This window comes from Cibotium barometz, chromosome 62 (genome assembly GCF_041138505.1).
Source record: "Cibotium barometz isolate CiBa-2024 chromosome 62, ASM4113850v1, whole genome shotgun sequence".
NCBI classification, from domain to species: domain Eukaryota; kingdom Viridiplantae; phylum Streptophyta; class Polypodiopsida; order Cyatheales; family Cibotiaceae; genus Cibotium; species Cibotium barometz.
Genome location: NC_141107.1, coordinates 20,404,179 through 20,430,971, shown reverse-complemented (window position 1 = coordinate 20,430,971; position 26,793 = coordinate 20,404,179). Strand labels below are relative to the sequence as shown.

At 48.7% G+C, this 26,793-nt stretch overlaps 1 protein-coding gene across 1 annotated transcript in view; it reads right to left on the bottom strand.

The window, feature by feature from the left end:
• The window catches only part of LOC147604225 (uncharacterized), a 155,104-nt gene that overhangs the window by 113,825 nt on the left and 14,486 nt on the right, over nucleotides 1–26,793 (bottom strand). The window contains exons 2-8 of the mRNA XM_086795548.1: nucleotides 23,532–23,642; nucleotides 23,215–23,340; nucleotides 22,488–22,559; nucleotides 22,266–22,361; nucleotides 21,986–22,087; nucleotides 4,496–4,567; nucleotides 4,111–4,296 (exon numbers count right to left, since the gene is read on the bottom strand). Of these exons, the coding sequence (XP_086651674.1) occupies nucleotides 4,111–4,296; nucleotides 4,496–4,567; nucleotides 21,986–22,087; nucleotides 22,266–22,361; nucleotides 22,488–22,559; nucleotides 23,215–23,340; nucleotides 23,532–23,642 (765 nt within the window). The remainder of the gene's footprint in view (nucleotides 1–4,110; nucleotides 4,297–4,495; nucleotides 4,568–21,985; nucleotides 22,088–22,265; nucleotides 22,362–22,487; nucleotides 22,560–23,214; nucleotides 23,341–23,531; nucleotides 23,643–26,793) is intronic.

The window sequence follows — 26,793 nt, the reverse complement described above, 5'->3', positions numbered from 1 at the left end:
TCTCTCGGAGGAGAGGGCACCTCTGCAGTCAACAAAGACCGATAAAAATCTAAAGCAATACCCCTTACCTTATCAGGCTCAATCTGAACCTCACCCTGTGAATCCTGCAAGTACCTCACAGAATCCCTGCTATGGGAAGACCTATGTGTTGAAAAAAACTCTTTGTTGCATCTGCCACCCATCGGAGTCCAAAAAGCCTCGTTCGCATGAAACGCAAACTCAACCCTCTAGTCCATGGCCAACTGCAGCTCTGCTCTAACTGTGGTCAAGAGGTCTGTAATCCAAGACGCATGTGGATGCTTTTCATGTTCCCTCTGAAGAGCAGCAATCCTACGCCTTATAGCTCTCTCCTTGTCCAGAGCCTCCTTCTTCTTGGACAAGACAGCGCTATGATAATGATGGCTGGTCCTCTCAAGAGCCAGCGCAATATTATGACGAGGATCAGGACCGTCACAAGATCTCCATATCTCTCTGATCTCAAGGGAGATGTCAGCATCTAGATAAAGAGAGTCAGGGATACGGACACGGGGAGAGGCCGAGCGAGCCCCAGGCTCCCTAAGACACAAAACGACGGGGTAATGATCGAATTTGGTAGTGCCAGGCATAATAGCAGTGGTGCCTCCTTTGTCCAGGGACCAATCATCCACATAAAATCTGTCCAGACGTGCAAAGATGCTCTCATCCCCGCTCCTGCGGCGGTTATGCCAAGAGAAAGATAAGGAGTTTGGCCTTCTCTGGAAGTCATCCTCAGTCCAACAATCCCTGCCAAAAAAGGAAAGCGTGAACCTCTCCCATGAGGTTCACTCCAAAGGGTGTAGACCCCCTTCGCGTCCACCCTTCTTGTCAGAAGGTTGCTCAACCATATTGAAGTCTCCTCCCACTATCCAATGATCAACCTAGTGAATGACATTTGTAATGGTGTCCCAAAAGGCCACCCTTTCACCTCTCACGTTAGGTGCATAGATATTCAAGATTCCCAATTTCTGACCCTCATGCATGATCAAGATCCACTGCGCTCTAGCAGGGATGATAACACCGTGCCCAATAACATGAGGCATAACAGATGCTGCCACTGAAATACAAACACCCCCTCTAGTCCCAACAACCAGAGACCAGAAGGTGTGGCCAGAAAGCATCTTACCAGTTTTGCCACACTGAGATCTATCCAATTTGTGTTCCTGCAACAAAAGTATATCCATAGACCCTCCTGTAACAGCACGTTGAAGCTGTCCTTCGGAAGGCGCTTGCTACCACGGGTGGGAAGCCCTCCAAGGCCCTGAACATTTCATGAGACGATTCTCATGGAAGAAGAGAGGGTTTGACCCCTGATCTAAGAAGATGATGGGCAGCTTGAGGACGCCTCCATAATGCTAGAGGACGGGATAATCCATGGGGCAAAGTCCACTGACATGCCCTTGTCCGAGGCCCTGCACAGTACCTGCATATGTACGAGAAACCTGTGCGCCCTGCGGGGCATCAAGGGCAATGACATCATGCTGAAAATCCTGCAATACATGATCCCCACTGCGATGAACATCCTGCATATCGCCCCCTCCAAGTAGAGAGGACTCAACAAAATCATCCTAAACTGATATATCATCTCCCTGCAAAGATGCATGAGCTGATACATCCCTCTGCCCAGAAACATCATCTATCTCAGGTACAAGATCCGAGGAGGTCTTCCCATCAATCGCACCATGGGGGCGGGCGTGAGAGACAGCTCGCCACACCTGGCGGATTGTAGGACGGGAAGGATCCAAGGGAGGTGGCGCCTGAGAACCACGCTTGCGAGGCCTCCTGCGACCCCGAGACCGAGGGCAATCTCGAGCGAAGTGACCTTGTTGGTGACAAACCTGGCACTGATCGGGTTTACCTACAATCTCCATACGTTGCTTCAAAGGACCACTAGGGCCCGGAAGCAAAACATAGTCCTCAAAGAGCTCACTGTCACGGGCAAGAACCATGACCCTGGGGACAGCATCCGCCAAGGCAGTGACCACCTGGGCAGAAGATGTCCGCAAGGCGTGGAGGGGGGGCACTTGAACAACCAGCCCAAACGCGGACCCGATGGCCTCTAGCATAGGCCAATATGCGCGAGGAAGACCTGGGAATCTGAGAGTAATCGGGAAACGGTTCCGGTCTTCCTCAACAGGGTCAAAATAGCTCGAGTAGGGAAGAAAAAAAACCTTCCTCGGGCCCAATGGCAAAGGGCTGCCCTTCAAAACCTCTGAGGCTGCGTCCTCAGAATCAAAATCCAATCGGAAGAAACCTCTTCCAAGCAACCTGACATCTCGAAAGTGTGGAGCGAGGTCGGAAGGCAGAGCCGCCAGGACCCAATCCCGAGCTTGGAGACGAGAAGGGTGAGATCCAAAGATTCTAGCAATGAGGGTCGTTTTGGAGTCTTTATCGATTTCGGCAAAGAGGACCGCGAGCTCGGCTTCGGAAAAAACAATGGTTCGCGCCCGGCCGAGGGAGAGTGATTAGCCATGATGCTAATCAAAGAAAAAGGCCGACTTGAACCCGGATGAGGAGCAATCCGAACCAGGGGGAAGAGGCAGGCAAGGAGGCGGAGGAAAGGAAGGGAGGGTGGAAAAGGGAGAAGCAAAAAGGAAAGGGAAGCAAGGGGGAGATTGCTGGACACACAGGCGAAGATGGGCGGGGGAAAGGCAGCAGCACATGGGCTGCGCAGAGGGACAAGGCGGAGGAAGGAGGGGAGGCGGGGAGAGGAGGGGAGGTGAATCAGCACAAACAGGAGGGTGAAGAAGGGCGGGCAGAGGCAGGGGCGAACAGCGGTGGAGGGATGAGGCGAAGAAGGGCGGGCAGAGGTAGGGGCGAACAGCGGTGGAGGAAGGATGGGAGGCGGTTGAAGGATGGGGGCGAAGCAGGCACAAAGGCAGAGGGGCGCAGGTCAAGGTTCGGGGAGCTAAACAGTCCACTGCCAACACACACCAACTTTTGCCAACTTTGATGCGTTGTCTTGACTTGGTCTCTAAAGAGCTGCCAATAGGCTCTCCCATTCCATCTGGATCTACGTATTCCTTCAAGAATCTGGATCTACATTCTTCCTCTTCCCCTCTCTGTAATGGGCTTCGCGTTCTTCGTCTTCCCATCTTTATCTGGCTTTATGTTCTTTGCATTCCTGACAGTGTTGGGTTTCACGTTCGGCTTGGGCAGCCTCAAGTGCTTTCCATTCTTCTTGGTCTCAGAGGTATTGCTCCTCCCAGATCACCTGTTTTCGCAAGTACCATTCTACTATTTAGCCCATGTCAGCCATGAAGAAAAATGCAGATTTGGACTTCCTAGGCCTAGACTTGCCTGGATTCTCCCTAGCAACCTCATGAAGAGAACCTAAGCTACATGCATGACTTCTAAAATCAGGCCTATGCTATGATACCAATGTCACAAGCTACACGGAAGCATGCTTTTGATTATTTCTGCAATTAACGCTAATTAAGTGCACAGACTGTGAAGGTGCACAAACAAAAGAGATGAAAACTTGTATTTCAACCTAAAAGTAAATTACTGTATGTACATTGATTGAATAAACCATTATGAATATTTACAATAATAGTTTGGATTTGGCCTAGATCTGAACTCATAAATGATGTACATTAAATGCTAATGACTGAATGGACTACTGGATGTACTACAAACTGATGACCCGGGCTGATCCAGAACTGGGAACTGCTAGTCCAATTGCTGAATGATGAGATATGACCCTAAGCCTCCTATTACAGGTGCAATAGTTGGGGAGTTGGCTGGACCATCCATACATGGGCGCCCGCGTGGGCTGATTTGCAGCCCTAATCCCTGCCCAAAACCCAAAAGCATGTCCACATGGCACCCAATTAGGGTGTCCATGTGACAGTAGGAATGGCAACAAGCTTGAAAAAATGCAGTCAAATCTGGGCAAGCATGCTGACCCTTTTCTTGCTCAAATGCGATTGAACAAATTATCGGACACCATCTGTTGAGAACAAGAGAAAGCATTTGAAGATAACAAAATCAACATTGATCCAAGAAAAATCATATTCAGAACATGGTAAGTGAAAAAGAAATCATAAAGTTGGACTAAATACAACCATGTAATGTGTAACTTACTGAATTTACCTGAAGGCTCCAAAACCTAACACAGCCATCTGCTCCAGCAGTCAGCATCTCATTTTCCTTTTCGTCCAACTGAAGAAATTCTATCATCCCATCATGGCAAGAAAGCCCCCCTGGTCTTTTCAGTTGACATTTTATCAGCCCGCCATCCCAAACTAAAACTGTACCCGTCTCTGTCCCAGAAAGAACCTGTGTGATTGAAATTGTAAAGTTTGATGGATATTACTAGCATAACGACCCTCAAAAACATTCTCATATGTATCAGCATGCATATAATGCCCCCCAAAAAAAGATGTAGGATGAGCGACATATAAAATTTGATTACATAATGCATGATTATCTATTGGACAGTAACCTTGAAAATGTTTTCAGTAACAAAGTTTCTCACCTTTCCATCAGGAAGCTCCACATATGCACAAATATCACTGAGAGGAACTTGCCCAAACTTCCCAATAAGGCCCTACAATCATTCACGAAACCACTATAATTCAGCTTCAGACGCAAAAATGAAATATTGATTGAGTGCTACGAATTGTAGAATTCTAAAGTAGCTTTTATTTTTTTCAAAAATGGAGAATGTGTGACAAAATACATCAAAAACCAGGCTGAAACCCTGTGAGGCAAAGTGCTAAAAACGCAATCAATCTAGTACACACTGCTGGTTAAGGAACTAGCTCTTTTCACAAGTATAGTCTCGATTTCTCCTCATACTAGTAACTAGATGGCTCTGCAAAGAAGTGAATACTTGAGTAAATAGTCCAAAAAAGAATAACCTTCTGCCACCATAAGGAATTGAACTTGATATTAAATCATTCAGGACCATAGAAGTATACGAATATCACTTAGTGGATTTTTGATGGGGTAACCTCAGTTCATGAAAGGCATCACGAGTAGTTACCACCTTTGTCAAAGGATTCACAATGTAGTGTTTGCCTCTTTACAGGCAACAGTATGCTAGCTGCCTCACCTACATGTCAAATCAAAAGGAATGGCTTGTCTACCTGCTAGACATCATATCTCTCCATCTGCCACAGACTGAATCCCATCCGAGTGGAATAGAAGACAACCTGTTCCTCCTCTGGCTCCATGATTCCCAACACCTGAGGGGACACACTTGTCCCAGAAAATACCCCCAACCACAAGTGATCATGCAGATGGAGACACTCCCTCCGTTCCAGTATAGCATAGAGGTGCCCTCCTTTGCTCTCAGCTGCACAGAGCTGAACAGGGTCATCAGGAAGGATATTGTGAGACTGCATACTCAGAGGACTTGGCACCTACCCGTCCAGCCCCTTGGGACGAAGATGGCCTTTTACAAGGATCATTTTCTTCGCCTGACAGAGGACGGCTTCATCACACGGCCGCACTACATGGACACACATGTCATTTGGGGGGGTGCGATGTGCGATTGGACAGATCCACAGCTCATCCCATCAATTGAGAGTGGAGGCAGCCAGATATGGGCCAAGGGCAACTGCACCAAAGGACAGGATCTGTCAGCTTTGTCACACATAGGCTGAGACAGAAGCCCACTATGTATGTAGATGCCCAGTATACTATGAGATTAGGGGGAGGTTCCACTCCCTCTTCCGAGATGGATTTGGACCACTTCCCAAGATCATGGATTTCCCAGACTAGAGATGCTTAGGACTTTTCCTCCTGGAACTTTGCAGACACAAGGAGTCCCTTTTGCAGCCTAGACCAGCAGTACCTGTCAAAGGACTAGTACAGAGAGCTCTTACTGACTTCTTCCAGACTAGAGTAACGAGGGTAGACTCACCCACTACACCCAACCTTCAAGCTGATGCAGGAGCTCGGCCGAGAGGAGTGACACTAGGCGGCGCCATTTAGCTATGTAGAGCCCGGCGCCCTCAACCTCGTGGTCCCCGCCCACTCCCATGTCACCACAGGAGGATCAGAGCCATGATCTCCCACCACCACCGCCAGCCCAGCTTCACTACATTGGGTGACATGTTGCAGCATCCTACGCGAGATATTTTAGGGTGATATGAGAGCTGGACACTTTTTGTTTTGCGATCAGATCTGACATTTCAGCTCTTACTACTTTCTTGATTTTTTATTTTTTATTTTTCGAGGGAAAAGATCCTTCTATTAGTTAATGAAAAAACCAGCCACAATGGGCTAGATACAAACTCGCCTCAAGTATGGGGCGGGAATCAAATGAACATAAGGGAAGAGGGAAGAGACACTTCTCCTTCGGCTGGCCGCTCTGAGGAGAAGACTATCTGGGGGGGGGGGGACCACACAGGTGGTCTGTAATGCCAGGTGGGGTCACCACCTCGATCAATGAGGAAAGGGCCAAGCCTCCAAAGTCTCAAGAAAGCTTCCCGCCACTTCCGCATGTGGCGGGAAGCCTCCAGAGTCTCAAGAAAGCTTCCCGCCACTTCTGCAGGTGGTCAAAACCTCCTTGCAACTTCCCCCATTGACCACGGAGGGTATGAATAATGTTGAGCCAAATACTCCTGATGGACTCAGTAGGCGGAGTGTGGGTACCCTCAATGGCCTCGCTGCATCTAGCCCGCCAATGTGCCAAGCTGCAATGCTATTGCAAATCTCCCATCTCTGGCATGAGCCTGGTCGCCAGTGGTCTGTAGCTGGGGCTATGACTGGTACTACCGAAATGCAGTGGTGAAAGAGCTGAAGGGCTAACCCTCCCCCATCCTCCTCAGAAGCCCTAACCACCTTAGCCTTTGTGGCCCAAGCAACAGTGCCCCATGTAAGGCCCTATCCATGGTGAAAATGCGGAGAATCCGCTGCCAAATCTGTTGAGCATTCGGGTAATCCCAAAGACAATGACGCTGAGACTCCTGAGGGTGGCCGCATCTCGGGCAAGCTGCTGGCCGACCTCCAATTGCCAGCCAAGTGCTGACCGCCAAGCTCTTGTGTGCCATCAGCCAGAGAAAGAGAGCGTACTGTCTAGGTCAAAAGCTGTCCCAGAGTCTCTTCCAAAAATCTGAGAGAAAACGTTGTGAGAGGCCCTGTGACTGCCAATGTGTTGGTGCTGTTGGGGTGCCATCAATCTTTGGCATCTACATTCTGTAGCCGCGGTGTATATGCGAAGAAAGGCCATCCAGATACTCCTCCCGATCAGCGGGGTCATGCCAAGTCCACTCTCCCGAGTCCCATTGTAGACGTGTGAGAGGTGGGCACTCCCTTATCCATTGTCACCAGAATCTCCCTGGCCACCTTGGCATGTGATAGGTCTATGTGCCACTCCCGTGCCTGAAAACCAATCACCCTCACCCTCTGCAAGGTGCAACCACTGAAATCCTCTAAGGGAAGCCCGGATCGCTCCAATCTGCCATGGGATCCAATAGAAAAAGTGAGCAGACCACTGCCCTCATCTGCACCATGCACAGCCACGAGAATATCATGTCTGGTAAACACCCCAAGCCACACTGGGGGAATCACGTTTGGGATAGGAGTTAGCCACTCCTGAGGAATAGCTGAGTCGATGTCAATGCTGAACCTGTCTCTACCTCGGACTCCTAACAGGTCTCTCTCCTGCATCTCTGGGGGTAACTACCTATGTGCTATCCAATCTCCAAGGAACCTGGCTCATCCTATGCTCAAAGCACCCCATGAAACATGAGGTCAGGGCCAAAAATATGTGGCCACTGGGTAAACGAATTAGGAGGTTCCAGACTAGTGGCTACCGCATCCGCTCCTCTGAGGCTGTCAGAACTATCTGCCTAAGGCCGGCCTGAGGTGATCCCAAGCTCGGAGTAAGCTGGCTGCAAATCTATCCTCAAAAGCTAGACTAAAGCCACGGGCCCACATCTATGTGAAGATCCATCTGGTGCTCTACGGCCAAGGGTCCCCTAGACTCGAGGATCCTCTAATGATCAATTTGCCCTGCAAGGCACGGCTCTGAATAGCAAGGTCAATGAGGCCTAGCCCCCCTCGATGATGTGGCTGAATATTCACTCTCCATGCCACCTTGGCCCTCGCAGGCCTTCTGTCTCACTGCCGGCCCATACGAAGTTCCGGATCAATCGCTGAATATGGCCAATACATGCTCAAGAGAAGGCCCAGCACGAGGTGATGTACCACATGGTGGCAAGAAGAACCTCGTTCGCCACTACCACTCTATCTGCTAGGGAGAGTCTCACAGAACTCCAGTATAAAAGCTTCTTTCAAATACTCAAAAGAAGAGGGGCGAGCTGCTACTCCGGAGAGATATCAATGCCCACCTGGCATCCAAGGTAACTAGAGTGCCTCTCGAGATCCACTAGAAAGCCTCAACTAGCCGCCAAGTCGGGGCAGGTGTAGAGCCTACCCAAAAGCCACATGACTTGTGCCAGTTGATCTGTGCTCTTGAGGCGCTGCAAAAAACCTCGATCACCTCCACGAATCTCTGGAGATTCCCCTCATCTCCTGAGAGGAAGACTGTTGTGTCATCTACAAACTTTGAATCAAGCAGCTCCTCTTGCGTGCGGAGGGGGAGACGCAATCCCTGGAGCCCAATCTCCTGGGCTGAGAGAAAACTGCTCATGGCCTCGACGAGCGGTGAATAGGAAAAGGTAAGGTGCCAAAGGATAGCTCTACTGTATAGATCGGGAAAGGGGAAATCTGTTTCTACGGGCTCCCTGAATGAGGACATAGCTGTGCGAGGCTGAGTAAAGTCATGAAACCCCACGAATCCACTCCACGGGGAATCCCATCTGGCACATCGTGCCCTCCCAAAATCTCCAATCCACTCTATCATAGGCTTTCTCGAAGTATAGGAGAAGCACAATGAGGTCCTGCTGCCGCATCCTGGCCGAAGTTGTCGCCTCCCAGAGGTAAAAATGTTGTCCAGAATGCTCTGATCCGAAACAAAGCCACTCTGAGTGTCGTGAATCAAGTTTGGGAGAAAAGGCTGAAGTCTCCTGCTGATGGCCTTGGCCAAGATCTTATAGGCGGTCCCTAGAAGAGTGATGGTTCTCCACTACTGGACCTCCAATCTGTCACCACCCTCCTTGGGAATCAAGTGAATCAAGCCCTCTGAGAGCCTGGCACCTGTGAGCATAATCTCATTGAAGGCCACCTTCCATGAGGTCCCAATGATGACAAAGAAAGAAAGAAACTGGAAGCCCATCAATTTTCCCCTGGGAAGTGCAGTCACTACCTCCCCAGAGGGGGGAACCACCTCTCTCTCGTGCCGCCAGACCCTCGCGTGCGTCCATCACCTGTGGAGATAATGGGGCACTAGTGAGAAGAGATCTAAAAAAGTCTGTGGCGATGGCTCTCACATGGGGGAGATCAGAAACAATAGCTCCATCCTGGCCACGCAACCTGCGAATGCCATCTCTCCGACTGTGGGGGCTGACTGTCTCAAAGAAATCCCCTGTGACTGTCACCGGCCTGAGTCCAGAATGAAGCTCTGGCATGATACCTGTACTCCACCCTCCTCTCCTCAACGGATCTAATCTCCATGCGGGCGGCAGCTAGCTAACTCTCAATCCACTAGCTATCTAGGGATATCTCCTGAAGATGTTGTAAAGAGGCAAGACCCCTCCTCCGACTCCTCTCCTGCTCCCGGAATCCCTCCACCTTGCTCTGGGCTGCCTCTTGCAAGAAACCACTCATCTCCCTAAGGCCCACATCCAATGTACACACAGCAGAGCCTAAGATAAAAGTCCAATCCCGCCCCATATCTGCTCTATCCTACTCTGTAGATCTCGGGTCCTAAATGAGCTGTCCGGAATCCTAGAGCTTGCATGCCTACCATGCCTCCAGGGGTCCTCTAAGAACAAAATAACCAGGGCGTGATCTAAGAAAGTAGTGCCTGCCAAGATTCCGACCATGCTCCCACGGCTGCAAGCCCACTCATCAACATGAAACTTGTCAAGTCTAGAGTGGTTAGGGCAGGTGCTCCTCCTATCCGATCGTGAGAAGCGAAGGCTCCCAGGGCTCCGCCCAAATTCTGGGGGTCCTGTAAGGACAGAATAATCCGGGTGTGATCTGAAAAAGTAGTGCTTGCCAAGATTCCAACCATGCCCCCACGGCTGCAAGCCCACTCATCAAAATAAAACTTGTCAAGTCTAGAGAGGTTAGGACCGGTGCTCCTATCCGATCGCAGGAAGCGAAGGCTCCCAGGTCTGCGCCCAAACTCTAGAAGATGCCAAGGATCCTGCCCCCTGAGTACCGGTATCATCTCCTCCCAGGCATAATACTCTGCTCCTGAGATTGTGACCATGCCACCTTCAAGTCTGTCCTCTACTGCCTCTATCATGTTGAAGTCACTTCCCATGCACCGAAAGTCAGCCTGGGGGAGGGCCTGTTGAACTGTGCTCCAAAGGATGGCTCTACCTGCAGCGGCGTTCGAAGCATAAACATTGAGGAAACCAATGCTATCCTCTCCAATCAAGTTGGTAACCCATTGTGCACGCCCGGGACTATGACTCCTAAGCCTGTCTCACTACCGGCAAAAACTGCTCACTGACAAAAAGACACACTCCTCCCTGCGTCCCTGAAGGGCTGAAGGATGAAGACCAAAAAGTGTGACTCCTGCCTAGTAAAATCTTCCCGCATCGGTGGGTGTGCCCCTCAAAAACGTGATGCTCCTAGATGAATAGAATGTCGATGGGTCCCCCAACTCTGGGTCTCTGAAGCTCTCCTTTGAGGACACCTCGTCTCTGAAAGCACTGAGGCCCCCCTAAACCCTGAATGTTCCATGAGACTATTCGCATATCGATCTGTGTGTGAGGCGGCACTAGCGGAACTACCCTCCACTTGAAGAGTCTTGGGCAAGGGTTTAGACAGGGAATAATGACAATCCGTCCTGGGACGAATACGTGCCAAGTGGGCACGGATCCTGTCCTCCATGTGATGCCAATCTGTCTGAGCACGAGCATATGCATACTCCAGACTCCATCGATCACAATGGAGGTATCTGTAAGAAGGGTGAAGAGGTACTGTGGCAGAAGTATGCATGAACACAAAGAGCAACACCTCCAGGCTGGAGGCCACCATCTCCCCATCCTGGTCTCTGAGGACTGAGCCTCCAAGCTCCATCCTAGGCAAAGGCCATGGATGGGTGAGTGCGTCGGTGCTGCGAAGATCGTGAAGATGGTGGGAGAGCTCAACTACCTGTCCCTAGATGGCGGCAGCCACTGACTCTGGGTCCCACTCCGTCCCCGGGGCTGCACTCAAGGAGAAAGAGAATATCATCGAGCTATTATCTGGCGTAGAGGGTCTAGAGTGGTGGAAAACCACACATACCCGAATAGGGGCTACTGTCTCCTCAATATATATGTCCCTTCCATCAGTAGACAACGGAAGAAACTATAATCCATAGGCTGCCCCACAATCCTGGGGACTCTAGCGGGAGATCCCTCACCGGGGAGGCAGCAATGGTCATCTCAACCGGCTCTGAGAAACGGTGAATCAAGCGGTGAACGGAACTCGCCGGCTGCCTCCTCTCCGGGTCGGGGGCCGCTGGGGGCAACGGGAGTGCTCTGGAGAGGCGGAAGGGGGGGAGGCTCGAATAAGGACAGGGTAGAGGGAATTGTTGTGGGTAAAAGTCGGTGGCGAGGATGGAAGAGTACGGGGAGGGCCCCGGGGGGGGGGGTGTTTTGGGGGGAAGGTTGAAGAGGGGCGCTGCTCGAAGAGATCCAAAGGAGAGAGAGGCTGCTGGGAGAGGCTCAGTGGGGGTTCGGTGGGGTCTGTCGACCTCACTGGGCACTGAGGGCCGCCGAGGGCCAAGGGGGATTACGGAGGAGGGATCGGCGGCCAAACCAGTGGGGCCAAGGGGGCTTGCTCGGTGACTGGAGGGGGCCCGTTGCCAACGGGTATGTGCTGAGATAAATGCTCAAAACGGTTCTCTGATAGAACCTAATCCTCTTGAGCTCTACCAGCCTAGCACGCGCGGCGGCGGAGCTCAGCTTTGGTGGTCGGTTGATGGCCCGGGCGCGGGCAACCGTCCGCCACTCTTTGGCAACTGGGTCGTCTGCAGTCGGGGCCTAATGCTCCGCTGCCTGAAAACCTGCCTCTCTCTGCCTCCTAGGGAGGATCTAAACGTGAAATGGGGGGGGAGGGGGGGGAACCACCAGATGCTGTCTCCTGGACTGCCGCCGAGGGCAAGCTCTGGCTAAATGTCCCATCTGCCTGCAAATGAAGCATTGACTTGGAAGGCCTGAATACTCCACGCCCTGCTGGATGGGGTCGCCCCGGAGGCTAGGAATAGATATACAATGAGGCACTGAATCCGGCGAGGCACCACACCCAGCTGCCCGTGCGAGGGCCTAGGTAGCAGTGGGGGGGGATTCCATCACTCTCCTAATGGCACTACCAATCACCGGGAGAAGAGAAAGGCATTCCTTCCTAAGGCCAGGGAAGCAAATTGTCACTGGGAAGCCCGAAAACAGACGCAAGATCGAAGCCGTGCTGCCACCTCGCAAAGAAGGCATGCGCCGTACACAATGCAAGGGGGCTCATCTGCAAGTTGCAAGAGCTCAAGGAAGGGCAACAAGGGCTGATGCTTGTGAAGCTGGAGGACTTGGAGGCTGATACCGATGAAGAAAGCTGGGAGACTGAGAGTGCTACTAAGGACACAACACATATGGGAATAGAGATGGAGCTATCATTTGCCAAGGTAAAGGCCCAGGTGTGTATGCAAGAAGCTTGGTGGTCAAGCAAGCATAAGAAGATCATGCGAGTGAAATTTGGGGAGAATACTGATGCGGATGATGATTTGGATGCAAGCAATGTATGCTTAATTGTTGGTGAGCCAACAAGTGAAGAGGTTGATCTTAGTTTGCTATTGGAGGACTGGTGGTATCAAGTGGTGATGCACATGCTATCATGTGTAGCAAAACAGTGGGTGGTGGAAGTATCATATGCTTTGAATTAAGCATATGCGACAAAGCCGGTTCACGCAGGATTCAGATGAAGATATCTTTTGGAGTCGGAGCGCTGATGAAGATTTAAGTGTCAAAGACCTGCAGTCATTGCAAAAGCGATCATCATTTGATCCAAGAGGATGGTGGCGTGTGTTTGCATTGTGGAAGAGCAGTGAGTGCTTCCCTTTTGATCCAGGTGGACAAGAGTTGTTTGAGAACTGCTGGACATAAATGTCCTAGCAGGCTGGGGGGGTGGGCAAACTATGTTAGAAGTTTTTTGTGTATGCATTTCTGACATATGTACATATAGATGCATGTTCATATAGCACTGGGATACCCAATACTCCACCCACTAAAGGGGGAATGAAGCCTTTTTAGCATGTGATGATGTGTTTGATGCAGATATGTTTGTTAGAAGCGGTGCAAGACTATAACCATTGTAAGGTTACATCAATGGCATGATGTTTGGCAACAACATGGGGAACACATTGTGCGACACCACCAAAGTTATGTTTATCAATGATCAGAGTTGAGCTTCCTTAAATTCGGGATCTCGTGAGCTTATGTAGAAGAGCAGGCATGGATCAGATCTTTGTAGATGGCGCACACGCAATCGGAGATGTTCATCACCAAAATCAAGCCAAAGGTGTGCATGGAACCTAAGGCCTTAATGCATAAGGGTGATAATAAATACCATGTAATTTTCTTAAAAAAGGTGGCAGAATTGAAAATATCAAACCAAAGAAATGTTCAAACGAAAGCATGGCAGGCGTGGCGGTTGCCAAATGCAGAACAAGCATCCAGAAATTGCCGATTCAGCCGGAGGAATTCTTCAACACTCTGACAGTATATAGGACAACGTGCTGGTGGTGAGATGGGAGAGTTGTTGTGTGTCGTTCCTTTGGGGTTGCTGTCGCCGGTTCTCTGAGCCTGGCGATCAGAGAGTTGTGTTTTTTTGTTTTGCCGCCGGTGGCTGGTAGTGCAGCTGCCACAGAGCTTGTGAGGTGGTTTGTTTCCTGGGTTGCTGCCCGCTGGTATAGAGCGGAGGGTGTGTTGTTTTGTATTGCTGCCGCCAGAGCAGAGCTTGTATGGGGGGTTTTCTTTGGTTAAGGATGCCGCCTCTGAGGCCAGTGTGGGTGTGTTGTTTTGTTGGGTTGTTGCCCCTTGGTGTCTGAGTAGAGAATATGTGTGTTCTTGTTCGGTTGCCGCCTCTGAGCGCAGAGTATGTGTGTTTGCTTTGTATTGCTGCCGCTAAGCAGGCCTGTGTTTGTTTCGTGTGTTGCCTTGTTGGGCTTTACTGCTAGGTTTGGGGGGGATAGGCTGCTTTGATTACCCAAGCTCATTTAAGGGGAAACCAAGCTGACAAGAGCATGTTAGTCCTTGTGTAGTGTTCATTTGAGGGCAAAGCTCAAGACCATCGTGGTGACGGTGTGAAGAACTTCAATGCTACCTATGCTAAGTTTTCCTGCACTAGAGAAAGATGCTGGTTTTGCTTGAAAGTCAAGCATTTTCTGCAGAAGAGGTTCAGCGCAACCAGCTTGCTTCCATTATATCCTTATTGGTGTTTGCTGTTGGGGACTTTTCACATGAAGACACTATTCTTTGGAGGTTTGTGAGGCTTGGGCTATTCACACGCTTTGGAGGCTATTCACACTAGGCTATATAATCAAAGGTGGTGGAGCTTAAAGAAGGTTCAAGAGAATATCAAGCTCAAGGTAGAAGTATAAGTGCTGGTGGTTCTTGTAGTTGGGCTATCTAGATTTGCCTATCTAGAACATTGAAGATCATCTTTGTTTGATCTTGGGAGAGGTTATCTCATTGTGCATGTGTGATGTGAGAGTTTGTTTGGGATGATGCTCTTTGAAATGATTATGGATGTGTGGAGTTGATAAGATTGTGTCTTGTGGTTGTGCCTATTCAATTCAAAACCTTGTAACTACACTCTATGCCAAGGTGTGAGTATCTTGGGTACTTAAAAGGGCGGCTATCTTCAACACTCGACTTCATATTCAATCAATGATGCAGAACATTTTGGAATTAATGTGTGTGAGCCCAAGGGGCTTTTGTGTTACAAGTTTTTTGAAGTTGTGGGGAGGTGGGAATGTAGATTTAGTGTGTGGTGTGTGTGTGTGTGTCTGTTGATGTGCCCAGACCCCCTTGTGTGCACAAGGATGCCATTCACATGCTAATCTCTCATTCTCTCTCTTTTCTTAATTGATCTATTGCTTATGGCTGTTGAGCCTATGTAATCAAGGTTTTTTACCCATATATATCATCTACCAATGGAGTTGTGAGGTAGAGAAGTTGATGTACCCTTTTCCCTCTCTTCTCTTGGTGTGAATGTGTATTTTGGGATGTGTTCTGTGTATCTGGATGGTTGGACGAGGGTAGAGAGTTGTTTCACTATTGATTATGGGGATCTCGAGATTGTGAGTGTGTGAGTTTCCATTTTCCAGCTTTAGTAAAAGCTGGTGGTGCCCCTTTTTTGTTCTTTGAGTGTGTTCGGGCATGTGTGGGTGGATGTTGCTATAGAGGACTGCCCTTTTCCTTTCGCCCCACAACATATGCGCAGGAGAAAAGGGGCGAAGGAGAGGGGGCGGGGTAGGCACAGGAGAAGGAGGGGGGGGCAAGGGGAGGGAAGGGGAGGGAAGGGGGGCAGAAACGCACGAAGGGGAGGGGGGGCGCAAGAAAAAAATCAGAATGGGGGGGGGAGGTGGCGTTGGGACACACATGGCATTAGCACCTTTGCCCTGTCCCCCCGCCCCCCCCCCCCACCCGTGCGCCCGTTCGCAGTGCACTGCTGGTGTCCGCGCTGCGGCGTACACTACTCACGTCCCTCTTCCTTGTCCGCGCTGCACTGCTTGCTATTTGTTGTGCCTGTTTTCTGCACTGCTGTGCGCACACCCTCTACCCTATTCATGCTGTGCTGTGCACCCCCTCCACCTCACTTATCCCACCTACCCTACCTGCTCAGGCCCCCAAGGCAGCAACTAGGGGGAAATAGCCAGGATGAACCTACAAGAGATGGAGGCATACATCGCAACTGTGGAGGACAACACCAAGAAGACGTTCGGCGAGGAGAAGAAGGTGCTGGACAGGTCATGAACCAACATGAAAAACATATGGAAGGCCTCCGCAAGGAGATAGAGGGCAAGAATAACAAGATTGATTGGAGAATCGACAGCAAAGGTGTAAACCGGCCTCGGTCTTCAGACGAAACCAAAGGGCGGTGCAAAAACAAACTTGCACACAAAACACTTCAACACCTTTGAGGACCAAGAAAAGGAAAACAAACAAGGGGAGCTAGAGTGCTCTTGCAAACAGTACATGGACACCGATTGGCCCCAAAACGCAGTGGCGCCCCTTGCGGTATTTCTTTAATTGATTATAAGAGAGCTTTGATTAAAATAAGGTTTGAAACTCAGCCGTCATAGTAGAACCCCTAAAGCCTGCAAAGACCCTGCATCATGGCCTCATGTTCACTCGGCATCCACATACAATTCTAGTCATTGTTCACATCCCAAAGACTCTTTCACATGAGTCCTGCATAGAGAAGCTTTCTCCCTTGGTCAAGGCTGCCACAACCATCCATAGTCTCTCACCCCATGGACAGCATCACACCTTGACACATTCAGTGCTTCTGCATCACAACAAAGACTCCCAAACTGTCTCCTAAAAGAGAACTCGAATCACAGCACATCATACCATACAGTAGACACACCTGTACACTCCCTCTCTACCTTCCAAGGGTACTATCCATCTCAGTCATGGATTCCCTGTCTCCTGTCCAGTAGCAAGGCTGTACCAAACATGTGACCGCTGCCTGCATGTGACCTATCTCCTGGAGAAACCCAAAACATGTTTCCACATGAAACAAAGACCTGTTTCAGCAAACGTCGGGTGACCTGATTCCCCATGAAACATCTGGTCTGGCCCAGCATGAAACCCATGTCCTATTTCCACGTGAAAACATTCTCGGCACATACTCAAATGTAGTGCCAACACAGCACACAAACAAAAGAGAGAGCTCTTACTGAATATGTCTGGCTGTATTTATGCCCCACAACTATGTTACATAGGTATGTCCAACACTGCACGTCCCTCTGTTCCTTCCAAGCAGGAAGAAAGCATTATGCTCCATGGGTATGCACCCATGAGAGCTTGCGTCGCTCCCATGCCAAGAAACATAACCAGGTGACCTTGTACTTGCAGCCAATAACCCATGTACATAGTGTACTTGCAGCCAAGAAAAACAGCCCATAAACAGTCTCAAAACAGCCCTCAACGGGTCTCAAAACAATCATGTTGCAAGGAGGACCAGCACACTTATGCACCTCTGTCCAGCAGCCACCTATGGGTGAAAGGAGCTGTACACTACAGTCCAACTGGAGTCTCCCATGCGCTGCCAAAGGCCTGCATGGTCTTCTGCAGTGTTATCCTCCTGTGGACCAGCCCTATGACCATCTGCGCAAGCAATCCAACTCGCCAGCAGCTCTAGGCACTTGCACAAGACCCTGTGCGCTGCACTGACAGCCCAAGTTTGCCTTCAAAAAGCTGCGTGTACCTCTGCACGTGTACCTCTGCAGTCCTGGCCGCTTGTGTGTCTAGAGAAACCACGTTCCAGGGAGAGAGAGAGAGAGAGAGAGAGAAATTCAGTCTGCGCCTCTATGGACTGCAGTGCAGCCCCTCCCAGAGAGAGAAAGCACGCCGCCCTCCAAAAAGCACACACCTGGCCAAAAAAAACTAGAGGCCCACGTTTTGTTTTACTCCAAAAAAAAGTTGCCCCCTTTATTTACATGGAACCTTAGTCCTAGGGTTTTCCAGCACAGAGCCAAGGATACATCTTACATGACCATCTTGCCAACAATTCTCAGGGTCGTGACAAAAGGTGAACCCACATTCAACAACAAGCAATCCCACAAGCTGCCCCAGTGATAGGGGAACTCCAGGCAGAAATGGAAGCCCTAAAGGCTACTGTCAAGGACCATATAGTGGAGGAAGGAGAACTGAATATTCAGGAGGGTCTAAGGACGGCAGCTGAAGGCTGCGAGTGATAAGCTGCGAGAAGAACTTCAGACCACTAGGAAAGATTGGGTGGAGGTGGTGAAGAAGCATAAACCCCTATAGAGCATCATACATGAGACTCTCGAGGAGGAGAAACACAGGAAGGATAGGGCCCTCCGTGTGCGAGTGTGGGGAATATAGGTGGGGACTTCCCCCAAGGCATATACATGGAGAGTAGGCAAGGATATGACACGAGAGCGGCCCCTTATCATCAGATTCCCTGATGCCACCAGCAGACAGGCTTTGCTAGACAGACGGGCTGCAACAAGCCACTCCCCTTATGCCGCACAGCATGGCCTGCCACCATACTTACCATTATATGGGGATATTATGGAGTTCTCACAGCTAGGGGAAGTCCTGCTCTGTTGGGGGACTTCAAACGCCAGGATGGGGAGTCAGCACGTCCCATTGCTCGATCTGGACTACCCTATCAGACTACAGGAGCTGGACATCACTAACACGAGCCTGCAAAGATCACCACAAGGCCATGAGGGAGTCACGGTGTATGGGAGACATTTCTTAGAGCTGGGAGTTGCACATGGTCTTGTTATTATAATGGGATGTCCCGATGGCCCTCCTCTGACACCCTCACTCAGGAGATGCCAACACCGTGGACTACCTGATGGGATCTCCAGCTTTGGCACACCTTCTCCCTAACTTCTCCATCCAGCCACCCCCCTTTGAAGTTGACCATGTCTACCTCTCGTTCACTATTACCTGCACATCACCCGTCCTTTTGCCACCACCACCTATCTCACATTACATGCAGGTCCATTTTGATCACGAGCTTGACTCTGTTTACTCCAACCACATCTATCACCAACTCCAGGATGTGGAACCTACTATCCCCCTACCCACCCTCACATCACAACTCACCACCATACTCCACACATCTTCCACCACTTCTTTCATTTGCACGTGGCGGTCTACCGCCAAGCCACCTTGCGGTTCCATGTCCCAGAACTGTTGGTATGATGACGATGCTAAGCCACGCGCTCTCGTCTTAAGCATGAGGTACAGATTGGGCAAATCACAAAGCGCCAAGGGCAACGGATTTCTCAACGCCTCACCCAACACAATAAACGGAGGTTCTATGCTCGGAGAGAGGATGAGTTATACTGACTTTTATGAGGGCCGAACTGCAAACAGCAGGCCTAGAGGAAACTCTGAGAGCATCGGCCCCCACACCTATCACCTGCCTGGACACATGGCACTCCTATGCATGCTCCCTCTATCATATCCCGCATGAGCCACCTCATCCCCACCACCAAATCCACGTCCACCACCACCTCCACCTTCTTCACAAAGGGCATGGTCCTCAAATTCGTAGACTACGCAATGGGCGAGCCCAAGATCACAAGGGACTCACTGTCGAGTACATCTCACATGCCAATGATACCTGGTGCCCCTACTAGCCTACATGTTCAATAGAGCCCTTTGTGAAGGATTTCTACCCTCTTAATCCACTAACACCTTCACCCCCATCCTCAAAGCCAGAGATCCACTTGATCCTATAATTACAGCACAATCATGATTCACCATACATTGGCCAAACTCTATGGATCAGTGCTAGAGGCGGAGCTCAATTCATTTGCAAAGAGACAAGGATACATAGCCTAAGAACAGGAAAGCTTTCGGAGGAGCTACCCTACCGTTAACCACATCTTCATCTTCCGTGCCATCATCGAGGAGGGTAGAGTGCGACATCAAAGGATTTACCGTTGCTTTGTGGATTTCCGCACTGTACCCCGAGCCTACCTCCTACACCACTTACAGGAGATAAGTGTCCCATCTGATATGGTTTGGAGCATCATTTCCCTCTATGAGTCCGTCACCGAGCGAGAGCCCCAAGAGGTATATCACATAAAATTTCCAGAACTATAGGGGTGAAACAAGGCTGCCCTCTATCACGCACTCTTTTTGGCCTCCACATTGATGAGATCTCAAGCTTCATTGACGGATTAGGCAGAGCTGGTCCCACATTCACAGGCATAATGATCCCAACGTGACGGTGTTATAACGCTCACAGGAGAGTGACGGAAATAGCTCCCCAAGGAGGTGTGGAGTTTGGAGACCTTAAGGGTTATGAGCTCGGCCATTAGAAAGATCCCCACGACAATTGTAGCTTGCTAAGGTAATCTTTTGTGAATGTGTTCCTAGGAGAGGCTGAAGTGGGCAATAACAACTGCAAGGCGTGTACATTATTTGACTCATCTCCTGCACACTTTAAAATCAATTAATGTCATCAAAGGGCAAATCCATTCCTACAGCAAGTAACATCAGAAATACTACTACAAAAACAGACCTAACCCAAGGGTTGTAATCTCTGTCAGGTCTATAATCAAGTGTATATCCTCCTTGACCCATGTTCTGGTGGAAAAAAGGTCTTTTTACTTCTTCATGCAGCTACTACAGAATATCATACAACTACTCATGTTTTAGAGCAACCCATATGGTATTTATATTGGATATTCAGTGATTTACAGAAATCTTGAGGAAGGTTAAAGAAACCCTGTTAATTACCCAAGACATTAGACAATGCTCCACGAAAAACCAGACTAAAAATGTACATCACCATGCAATAAATCCCTATGTAATACATCCTGCTACGAAGGTGATGCATCAACATCCTCACCCACTATAATAGGATCTCACGTGATCATCAGATGGATTAGGAGTGCGTGCATATATGTCAACCCCTCTATAAACCCAAACAAGCCGAGATTTGGGGGCAACGGGGGATGAAGAGCTGTGGGCTGTTTCACCTTGGGGGCGCATTTGTGCTGTCTCCTTAGTGCGGCAGTATGTACATCTTCTAGGCCCTTGGTCTACCCAATAGGGTGACCTATGGCCTTCTACATGCTTCTGTTGACTACTATGCTTCTTCAAATAGTTATTGATGCAATGAAAATGATGACTTTATGCTTATATATGGGCTGAAGGTGCTGGTCAGTCCACTACCCTGTTGTCAGTCTACTGTGGACAAGGAATATTGGCTAAAAATGCGAGCTTAAATGTTGCACTTATTCCAAGATCTGCCCCATCTGCTGGCCGACTGGATGTAGCTTGGCGACTGCATGCTTGGGTGCCGCAGGTCACTGTCGACTGCTGTCTGAGAGCCTTTCTGGCTGTCGACTGGATACCCATGCTCTCCAGGATGCTGATGATGCTGTCCTAAACAGAGATTAGGCTGAATATGCTGAGGTTTATGCCATGGCCCGGGTGTGCACGTGAAAGAGGTTGCCTCCATGAATCAAAATCAGCTTGGAGCAAGCCCCTTCCGGGCAAGCGCCCGGGCAACAGTAAAATGCGAGGCAAGCTCTATGGGAGCCCCTAGGATCCAATCCCTAGCCTGAGAACGGGAAGGAGGAGACCCAAAAATGTTTCCAATGTGAGCGTGATCTTGACTTCTTTATCAAAATCTGCCTGTAAGGTCCTAAGCTCATCTTTGGAAAAAAGGATTGTTCTCCGAGCCGGTCTTGGTGGAGGATGACTCGCTTGGGCAGAGGCCATAATGCCAATCAAAGGGCGGGCAGCTGACTTGAACATAATAAAAAATTTTCCGATTGTTGACGCACACAAAGAAGCAGAGAGACAGGAGGTGAAAGAAGTTTTATTCAAAACCACTGCAAACAATTTGGAATTAGGGTTTCATCAGGCTGTTCGCTGTGGATCCAGCTCCTAGCTCCATTCCGTTTGTAAGGTTTTGTAAACCTGTTTCATGTGACTTTTGGCTGTAGTCTGGCCTGCACTCCTGGCTGCACCTTTTGTGTGGGCTAAAAATTAACACTGCCTGAATTGTGCCAAAGTTGAGGGCAGGGAGGACGGGCAGCGCAACATGAGCAGGGCAGATTTCAAGGCGAGCAGCAAACCTATCTCTGTGCTACACTAAATCGTAGTTAAAAATTGCAGGAGGAGCTTTCTTTCTATATACTCCTTTGAAGTATCATGTAAGGCATGATTTTTACCTCAAGCTTTGGGCCTGTGAAGGTATTTGCCATTTTCCAAAATCTTATATGACCTATTCCTGCTGTCACGAGCTGCCCAGAAAAATGCCTTGAAAATGATACCTATACATACGAGTACCAAAATTAGTTTTCTTCTTATTTCAAAGCAGCCTTTGCTTTTAATGTTCCAACATATACATTGCACTAGAAGCCGACACTTTAACATGTCCAAAGGTAATTCAGCTCCAAAAGCAAAGCCTTATGCATTGCTTAGTCAGAAAATGGAAATTCACTAGCATACTTGGAAAACATCTTGTGAAAATGCCTTTGATTGTAACACAATGGTTTCATTTTTCCAGTCCCACACCGTTAACCAGTAATCTGGATGGCCACCTACCTGTGAATACATGCAAAGAAAATGCAAAAAAAAAAAAAAAAACAAAACAAAACAAAGTTCTTGTGTGCTGAAAAATAAAAAAACACCGCATTATCACCAAAAATATTTCACACCTTTTTTTCTTACCGTAGCAAGTTGAGACCCATCGTGGTTGAAAGCTGCTGCTGTGTAAAGCCTTTCAGTTCCTAGCTTGAGTATCTGTTCTTAAACAAAAGTGCCACAAAATTCATATATGGAGAAAGCAACAAGAAAAAGACTTCATACTTTTCTGAAAAAAAAGGCTTATACTTAACCCTAGCCCTTATTAGTGAATTCAAGATGCTGGAGCTAGAAGCACCCTAGCCTCAAGGTGATGCAAGTATTATTGAGTCTGATGAACCACTAGACTCATACATTTTAACCTTTTTGTTCTTATTTTGTTGATGATCAGACTGAGACCTGTCATGGTCTATGCATTGTAACTGGTACCATTGGTCATAATAGGCCTCCATGGACAGTACTTTGTCTAACTATCCATCTATAACAACCTTCCTCCATCCACCTTCCCTCCTTGTTTCTTCCTTATGATGAGACTATGGCAAAGTAAAAAGAGAATATAGAGAATATAGCTAAAAGCTCAGCATAGGTAAGAGCAATCCACTCCCCTCCACATTGATACGGGTAGAGCAATCCACTTCCCTCCACATTGATACCGACATGACAAAAAGATCAACCATTTTTACACCATAGAAAGCTCTCTTTACACATGCATGTAGATGTGGGTCCATAGCTGACAAAATTGAAATGCTCTTAGACTAGAATGTGGGGTGAAACTCATAAGATCACAAAGCCAATAAATCCAAAGCATATATACCTTGTGTTCAGTCAAAGAAGGGTGATTATAGATGTACACATTTGGATGGCTTCCCTTTTCGCAAACAGCAAAAAAAGCCTTTGATGGATGCACTGCTATACACCCAACACCATCACCACCCACGCTCTGTAATCATAATATAACAAACCATCTCATGTGGTGCAAAGATTAATTTTTTTTGAAGTATATGAAGAAAAAAGCAAGGGATAAAAAGAAAAAGAACATCATTTATTATCGAAGCAGCTTTTTGCATATTGACAAGTGCATTTGTTTAAGGCTTAAGCATCGGCCGATGGTTTATCAGCACATCACATTACCGGAAGATTAGTTTGAGACATGGTATTCAGATCCAGAAACTGTACAGAGTTCCCACAGGTGTGGATCAAGGTATTGGGTGCAATATATACTAAATTATTTCTTCGACCTCCCTGCTTGTATACAGCAACAGAAGTGGTTCATAAGATTGTGTAGTTCTTTTTTTGTCACAGTAAAACACTTGAAATGTGAATGAGAGAGTATTTTTGCAAAATGAAATAAGAACCATTCGATGTAGACGTATAACAGATAGTGCCAAAAGAGTTGGATTGGTATGCATGTGAACAAAGGTTATGTCTATAAAAAACATTTATAGATCCATCAATTCTCTCTTTATATTATGTCCTTGCATGAACACTATCCTTTACAAGACATCAGACACCTAAACATAGCATACTCGTAACAAGGAGGTCTGGCTCCTTTTAAAATACATAGCATACTCGTAACAAGGAGGTCTGGCTCCTTTTAAAATACAGTTAGTTACTCCTTTGGCCTCCTTTTTCAATGCATGGATTCAGCCTAAGAATTGAGGATATTTGATGCCAAACTGAAGCCCCTCATTTGCAAGTATGTGTCTTTATCCCCTCGGGTAGCTGTCCCAAAAACAATATATCACCCTGAAGCTGTTTGCAGACTGCTCAGGCATCTCTGAGAGTTTGAGACCTGGAAAACTTCTCAACAATGGAGCACCTTCTTCATGAAAGCAGCAATGGTAAGAGTCTTTACAATTGGAAAAGGACAGCATGGACGTCCTTCCCCTACTCAAAGATGTTAGGAATGCAAGTGCAGATGGCAGGGCAGAGCTGTGAAAGTGCTAACAGATAGAGATCTGCAGCGGATGACTTGCAAACACAATCACACACAAGTAATCTAACCTAATTCTTGCATTATATACAGGAAATAATTGTACAACTAATTGCTTTGAAATACAATGGTTGATCAGCTCTGCTAATCTCAATCCAAGTTGCAGTAACTCAGCTGGTCCTGTGCAAACGTTGGTTGCAGACGTGCTTCCCCGCTCTCCCAATCGCTTTATCACCGCATGCTGGAGGTGGAAACTTGCAGAATACCTTGAAGTCCATGGGCTGGTTGGCTGGTTTATTTCAGATCGTGGGCTAGCTGATTATAAAAGCCAATAATTAACCTTCTAATATTGCCCAACTGTCCATATGTGGGTGCCCATGGCCATTGACCAGTCCAAATCTGCCTGCCCAAAACTGCCCACGCTAGTGCACAACCTGCTTCTGCCCTGCCCGACATGCTGCAGACCTGCCCAATCATTCTCAAGAAAGGTGGAGATCTCAACCAATTAGGAGCCCTGTGCTGCCAATAGGGTCCCGAATGAGAGGATGTGAAAAAGGTACCAATGTCCCACTCTCTCATAAACTCGCCGCGCTTCCTCTCCGCAGCCCTCGAAGATCCCTGGATTCTAGCCCAAGTAGCCATAATGGTGTGAATAATATCACTCCAAATCCTGCAAAGACACTGAGAAAAAGGAACGGGAGTACCCTCAATGGCCTCGGTGCATCTAGCCTTCCAGATATTCCAGGCTGAGATGCTAGCAATAATCTCCCAAGAGCTGTCTAACCTCTGTGCCGGAGGGACAAAGTGTGAAAGTGGCAAATCCTAAAGACAACACTGCCGAGCAACTCCTTGCCTAACCATAATGGCCAAGCTCCTGTCAGTCCCCTCGAATCTCAGCTGAGGCCCAGACTGTGTCAACCAACCTCCTGCACATCTAGGGCATGCTGGGCAAGCACCAGTAACAGACCTCCACTGATTGGTGGCCAGACCACCATGAAGAGAAACCACATAAAAAGGAGGAAATATGTGGCTTCCTATAAGAATGCCACAATCTCCGCCAAAATACCCTATGAATGTCAGTCGAAATGCCATAAGATTCCCAATGGGATCTAAGAGTGGGGACACTCTGAATGTGTCCCAAGATAAGATGTCTGGCATTCTGCACCGTATAACTGAAAAAAGGCATGCTTTTCAAAGGGTTACAAGTATCCTTCCACTCCCACTCACCGGGGTCCCAATGCAAATGTCTGATAGAGCAGCCACCATACAACCAAAGGCTAACACTCTCTGTGATCATCCCTGGGAGGGGGGGGGGGGGGGGGGGGTCAACAAAGACGTGCTTCCCTAACCTACCAACAACTCTGACTGGACGAATTTGGGGGGTCTCAATAAGGTCCTGCACATCACATCTCTCCAGCTGCCATCCATCCTGTACAGAAAAAAATACCGGTACTGTGGTACATCATCCTCCCTAGGCAAGGGGAGACCCATAACCTGAAGAGGAACACCTGTCCCCAGAGAAAATCCCAAACCAAGAATGATGACGGCCTTCCAAGAAAGATCCAGTAATCCAGTGGTTGGGAATGGCTGCATCAATCTGTGCAATCCTCCGGCTAGAGCCTCTCAAATGCTACATGAAATCCAATCTCTGCACCTCAGTGAGGCTCTAAAGCCTCTTCCAAGCCAGCACTCTAGAGCATAGGGTCTCCCACCCAGCCCAAAGAATATGCATAGCTGTCCCAAGAGGCCTACCATGCACATCTAAGATCAAATCATTCCACAGAATGGGCTGCCGGTTAACTTCCTCCGCTGAACGCGGGGGGATGTGTACCAAAAAACTCCTCAGGCAGTCCCAGGCCCGTAGGAGGGACCTAACCAGGGGGGATGAAGGGGAGCGGTGAACTGCATCCGAAAAATAAAGCATGAGCTGAGAGTCTAGTCACCTCCGCGAACAGGGACACTTCGTGATCTATTGCATGAGAAAGTCCTTCCACAGCTCAGTGCCTAGAAGAAAGCCCCTAACAACAATCATTCTGTTTTCTGTTCACGATGGGCACCTAGCACTGTCCAATGCCCTATCCGGCTAGCTTGTAGGTGGGTCACATTCTCCCCCACTAAACCCCAAGTGTCCTCAACTGGCCTGTGCCCAAAAAATTGCACTGCACAAAACTCCAATTGTCCTCATCCAAGAAACTAACTGGCCTGAGATGTGGAAACATCCCTCATGCCGACGTGTGGCTTGCCTGCAAAGCTGCAAGCTTCACCACCTGGGTTGTGTCGCACTGTCGCTGGAGATTGGTGACCCACTGAGCCATAGCAAACCCCTATAAGTGGAAATCCATGTGAGCCAGATATCCAAAACTCACTTTTCCCATCCCATACCCTAAGGTTGCCCTAAATTCTAGCCTAATCAGGATTTTGTGCAAATGTTGGTTGTGGTCACACTTTCTGGCTCTACCA